General features: G+C 40.2%; 1 protein-coding gene across 1 annotated transcript; it reads right to left on the bottom strand.

Annotated features, from left to right (window-relative positions):
* Nucleotides 1-2,173: 2,173 nt before the first annotated feature.
* On the bottom strand, nucleotides 2,174-4,954 carry rgs4 (regulator of G protein signaling 4). The gene is made up of 5 exons (XM_036570683.1): nucleotides 4,820-4,954; nucleotides 4,497-4,601; nucleotides 4,111-4,172; nucleotides 3,337-3,500; nucleotides 2,174-3,249 (listed from the first exon to the last, which is right to left on the bottom strand). The coding sequence occupies exons 1-5, from the start codon at nucleotides 4,861-4,863 to the stop codon at nucleotides 3,004-3,006; spliced, it is 621 nt and encodes a 206-aa protein (XP_036426576.1). The 5' UTR covers nucleotides 4,864-4,954; the 3' UTR covers nucleotides 2,174-3,003.
* Between the last annotated feature and the right edge of the window lie 229 nt (nucleotides 4,955-5,183).

Genomic DNA, 5,183 nt, shown 5'->3' with positions numbered 1-5,183 from the left:
TCTAGACTCTAAACATCTGAAGTCTCATTCCCAGCAACGCTTGTCTGCTCCAACTATGTGAGCAACAAATCTCTAGACCTTCCCGTCGTCGCTGAATCATCGCACAACACGGCTATTTTTTCTCCCTCTCCAAATTCAAAGAAAGGACACACTAGAGGAGCCTAGACCAAAACATTCCCATCGCAGAGGTTTCTCTCATTAAAACCGATTTTCTCTCATGCTTTTCTTTTTTCCTCCCCAGCCTTGGTGTTCGCCTGCGGATTTTATTTTCCCATCTCTCTGCCACCCACCAGGGTCTATAATCTGATAGACAGACTTATTTTCCTACATGTCCCTAATATATACACACTCTGAAAGTCAACATCTCCTCCGCAACAAGCCCACTCAACGTGCTGTATATAATGGAGGTCCTGCAGATAAATAACCGGTGTTGTTGTATATAGATGGGTTAAAAAAAGCTTTGAACTCATTCCTCCGTGTTTCCAGCACTTCACAAAGCTTAATGTCTTTACTGAATTGTATGTATTTCTTGTTTTTGCGTGGATGCTACCATGACAGTAGGTGCAAACTGTGCATGTGATTTCAACTTGTGCACGTCATTTGGTAACAGTGGCTTCTCAGGCCAGAAATTATCTTTAATCGGATTTGCGCATTCTGAATGTGAGTCATTCTTTGTGGTACAAGTCCATGTCTGCACATGTATATGTAAAGTAAGCCAAATAAAAGCCTAGAAACATGTCTAGGAAACATCTCTAAAGTTACATCAGCATGACAAAAGACAGAACTCTCAATATTTGCCACTGGATTGGAAAAAAAACAACTTTGTGTCTGTTTTCAGCAGCTTCTACTCTGGTTTTGGGTAAGACTTGGAAGTGAATCAATCATTCCATTCAAACTGGAATTTTCACTTCATCAGATCTACTCTATTTCATGGAAAATGTGGTTGTTGTTGTTTGCTAAATTTACTAAAATATCAACCTGCAAATCAAATCAGAGTAAATCCTCAAATGTCTCCTCATGTGAATGGTGGAGCTTTAAGCTAACCTGGTATCAGTCTTTACCTGCTTACGCACGTTGCTTCATCACAGTGTTCCAGGACTGCAGGGACCTTCATGTCCAGATCTTTTGAAACAGCATGCTGGGGTCGTAGAAGAGTGCAAGATAATATTGCACAGTGTACAGGTTGTCCTAGGCCTTGCTGGTCATTTTTTCCACTGTTTATCAATAAATTAGTGAATATAAATTGGAGATATTTTCAGCGTGTGACTGCGGGGCATGAAAATAACCAAAGGAAAGAGTGAGTGAAAGGCCATGGAAAGAATGGACATGTTAATGTGCTGTAGAATTAGTGTACTTTTGATGCGTGCCTGTGTTTCTGTGTGCTTGTGTCCCCAAATTGAACTGCTGCCTCTGTGTTTATAGCATAAAATAAACTGAATGTTCAGAAAATAATTACCAATCGGTTTTCAGTTTTTTTTCAAGAACTATGTTTGTGAAAGAGACTTGCAAGTGTAAAGTGTAAAGGAATAATTTGGCAGAAAATCATATTGGCACACTTTTCTGCTTACCTTCGATGTAGTTGATCAGCCAAGAAATTTGGTGTCCAAATTTTGCTTCTTTAGTTTAGCACTGGAGCTATGAGGTTAACGTTACTAAAAAACACTACAAGTCAATAGTCACCCAAATCTTTTCTTTAACTACATCCCCAAAAATTCATTTAACTGACCCAAACTGCATCCAGGTCTTCATTAAGGTGGTCAATATGGTTTAGGACAACTTACATTATAACTTACTGTGAATTATAACAAATTAATATATCTCCATGGTGTAGTTGAATACAGCGGTCAGCCACTTTAGACAACAGGTGTACTTATTACTCCAAAAGAAAACAGAAAGTATAGGTTAGCTGCTCAGATAACCTCAAAATAAAAAGAGTGTTGGACTATTTGAGCTTCGGTGTACACCACATGATGTCAAATGATGTATTTTTGTGGTTTTTTTTTTATTATGTTTGGTTCTGGATTTGCCAGAAACATGTCTTTTGTTTACGTTGTCACCTCTTGAGGTTTCCTTCTCCACTATTTCATCTAAGAGACAAGCTCATTTTGAATAAGTTTTTTTTTTATTCATAAATATTACAATAAATATGTTAATACACATCAGTAAACAAATATGTAAACAACAGACAGACGTTTATTTCACTAAGTAAAGATGAAAGCGACATTACAAGAGAAGGACAGAATTAGTGTTAGAATTCACAGCACTATAGAACAAACTGACATCACATCATTGTGTAAGTATAGCTTATCATATTCGTTTGGCTTTGAGGACCAGAATCATTACAAGGACCAGATTTCTTCTTATTGTGAAATTTCCCTCAAACAACAAAGGTACTAACATTTCACGATATTGAAAATGACGAAAAAGATGGGAGATGATACGTACGAGCATTCGTACATTCTTCAGACAGTACTGTGAGTTTGTACACCACGGTCCTCCAGCTCACACAATGACTCAAACACATGTGGATTAAACAAAGATACTGCGCTCGCCTTCCTTTCTCCAACCTGTAACAGTCACTCAATTGTAAACTCAGTCACTATAAGTATTATTTTATTTCCACAACATAATCAGATGAGGTTTAGAAGGTGGTCAATATTTTGTATTTTTTCTTTTGTGGTCTCTATTTTCCCTTTCAGTGTGAAATTACCTGAAAAATTGTTTGCAACAACAGTAAAGTGGAGAAACAGAAGACTTTACCATTGCAGTGTAATTTGTGAATAATTTGGTCACACTGTGAAAATAATTAAAGCCACAAAGCACAGCTGAGAAAACAATCAATACGCATCCTGATCCGTTGGTTCTGCTTCGTAGTTGAGGAGCTCGTTTAGCGCTGGCTTAAGCCTTTAACCGCTCTTCTCACAGAAGGGAAATGGTTCCACCGTCGTCAGCCTAAGAGGTGCTTCTCTGTGGATCGTGGCAGGACATGAAGGACATCGTAGCTTAAGCGCAATGAGACAGGAGGCGCGGGCTAAACTCAGGAAGGTTCCCTTTTCCCTCCAAGCCACATTGTTTTTCATCCATGGGTGATTGGCACAGGTCTCGGAACAGTTTAGACCTCAGAAAGCGTCTATATGAGTCGTTTTCCATCAGTGTGAAGATCTTATTCTGTGCTTCGTCAAAACACGTGACATCACACTTTTCCAGATTTCTTCTGGTTTCTTCTCTCGTTGCCGAGTCCAGATTGACCTGGAGGTAATAATAAAAGGGCATGTTGAAAACATCTGAAATGGCTGCTTTAGACATTGTGTATCAGAGCAAAGGCTGGCATCTCACCTCTTTTGGAGAATCGACATCGACGTAGAGCTCGAAGATTTGCTTGGCTTTAGCTTCCATCTGCTTCACAGGCAACCTCTTGAAGTCCTCGCAAGCCTCCCAGAACTCTATGTTTTCCTGGCTGAACTCCGACTTCAGAAAGGCTGCAAACGCAGTCCGCCCCACTGAAACAAAGAAAGGTTTCATGAGACGTCCAGAATCCGTCACTAACACCTGTCTATCTCGGCAGCGCAGGACTTTCCATTAACTTGGGGCGGATCGTAAAAGTCTTACGTCATATAAATGGACTTTGCCTCCGACTATCTAACTTAATTCACTGGGGATGGAGGGGGGAGCGGGATTGGAGGGGGGTCGGAGGCCTCTGAGGACGTTTAGAATGAAGGGGTCAGTGGCCAAGGTCTGCACAGATTCTCAGAAAGCCACTGCTCCTCAGTTCTGTCCCTCTGGTGGTTGACCCCTAAGGGCCTAACAGAGCAGAACATGCAGGCTCTTTGGGGGCCACCCAGGGCAGGCTGTGGACACGTAGCACACGTTCAGAAGCCTGAGAAAACAGCCGCAAGCCTGGCTGAGTCAGAGCAACAAACACATGCTCTCTTAAAAGAGGAACATTAAATGTGTCAAGGACGCCGTGACAGTGAATAAGAGTTTCTCATTAATCAGCGTGCACTCTTTTTTTTGCCCAACACTGCAACTTCTCCACTGAACAGAAATGGCTCTGAGGCATGGCTGTCAGAATAAACCCGGTTTCTTTAATGCCATGAATTTGACACTCACCATCATTCTTCATCAAGTTGTTAAATGATGTTTTCCATTTCTCAGCATCAACAGGAGCGATGCTAAAAAGGAAAAAGACATGCAGAAATTATATATAGTCTATATTACTGCTACTGCTAGGCTATTTTTGTAGAACATTCATGAGCTTTTTTTATAAACTGTGAAACTAAATTCAGAGAAAATGTACTTGTTTTAAGATTTTGTGTTGTGTTATTTGTCATTATAAACTCTAAATTGAATTAAAATCTCATTTGTATATTCACATATTTATACAGGTCACCCAAACCCAAGAATGTGTCCTTTAAATGATTCAAAGTAATAAGAAAGTAGGTATTCTTATTTATCCAAGTTGAGCTCTTGCTTTATCATTTAGTTTCAAACCTCACCTTTTCACTGCAGTGGCCTTTTCTTTTTCCTTAGCAAGCTTTTGATCCTGAACAGGCTCGGGCTTCTGAAGCAGGAAGCCGATCTTGTGCTTTATATCTTTCGCACTGGAGAAAAAACGTATGTAAGACACAGTTTGCCAAACAGGAAATCTCGAAGATGTTTAAGGTAAAAAAGCTCACTCCAAGAATTGTTGCTAAGCCTCAGTGAGCTTCAACACATGTTGAGTCCTCTTTTCTATCATCATCAATCATCTAACATAAATCATATATATCCTTGATGAAATCCAAAGCCTGTCACCATGGAGATGCGATGAGATTCATACCTTTTCAAGCACGTTGCAGGTAGGGCTGCAAGTCCCTTACACATGGTCGCAGTGAGAAAGAAAAATCCAACCAAGAGAGAGAAGCCTTTGAGTGGTCAAGGAAAGGATCCTAACAGTCTTAGAGCTGTCTCCTCCTCTATCTCTTGTTTTATACTGCAACAGCCCTGACTGCAGCTCAGCCAGCCAATCACAGCAGGCGCACGGAGTGTGCGTGTGTGTTTACACACTGGTGCACAAAGGAAAGACGAAGTGCACTTCATTTACTTGCAGAACAAAAGGGTTATTTTTAATGTTTTCTTTTTTTGTAGAGCTGAGGATGACATACGTTTCAGGAATGTGTACTTGAATTTGTTAGTTATGTCAA

Source organism: Colossoma macropomum, unplaced genomic scaffold, assembly GCF_904425465.1.
Source record: "Colossoma macropomum unplaced genomic scaffold, Colossoma_macropomum, whole genome shotgun sequence".
Taxonomy (NCBI): domain Eukaryota; kingdom Metazoa; phylum Chordata; class Actinopteri; order Characiformes; family Serrasalmidae; genus Colossoma; species Colossoma macropomum.
The sequence above is the reverse complement of the archived record's forward strand: the minus strand, read 5'-3'. Positions and strand labels throughout refer to the sequence as shown.

What these genes read in the sequence shown, in the direction of transcription:
- rgs4 (XM_036570683.1), bottom strand. Translation starts at nt 4,863, where the DNA reads ATGTGTAAGGGACTTGCAGCCCTACCTGCAACGTGCTTGAAAAG. An exon ending in CCTGCAACGTGCTTGAAAAG is followed by an intron (nt 4,602 to 4,819) that starts GTATGAATCTCA and finishes TTTTTTCTCCAG; the next exon opens with TGCGAAAGATATAAAGCACA. An exon ending in CAACTTGATGAAGAATGATG is followed by an intron (nt 3,501 to 4,110) that starts GTGAGTGTCAAA and finishes TCTTTGTTTCAG; the next exon opens with TGGGGCGGACTGCGTTTGCA.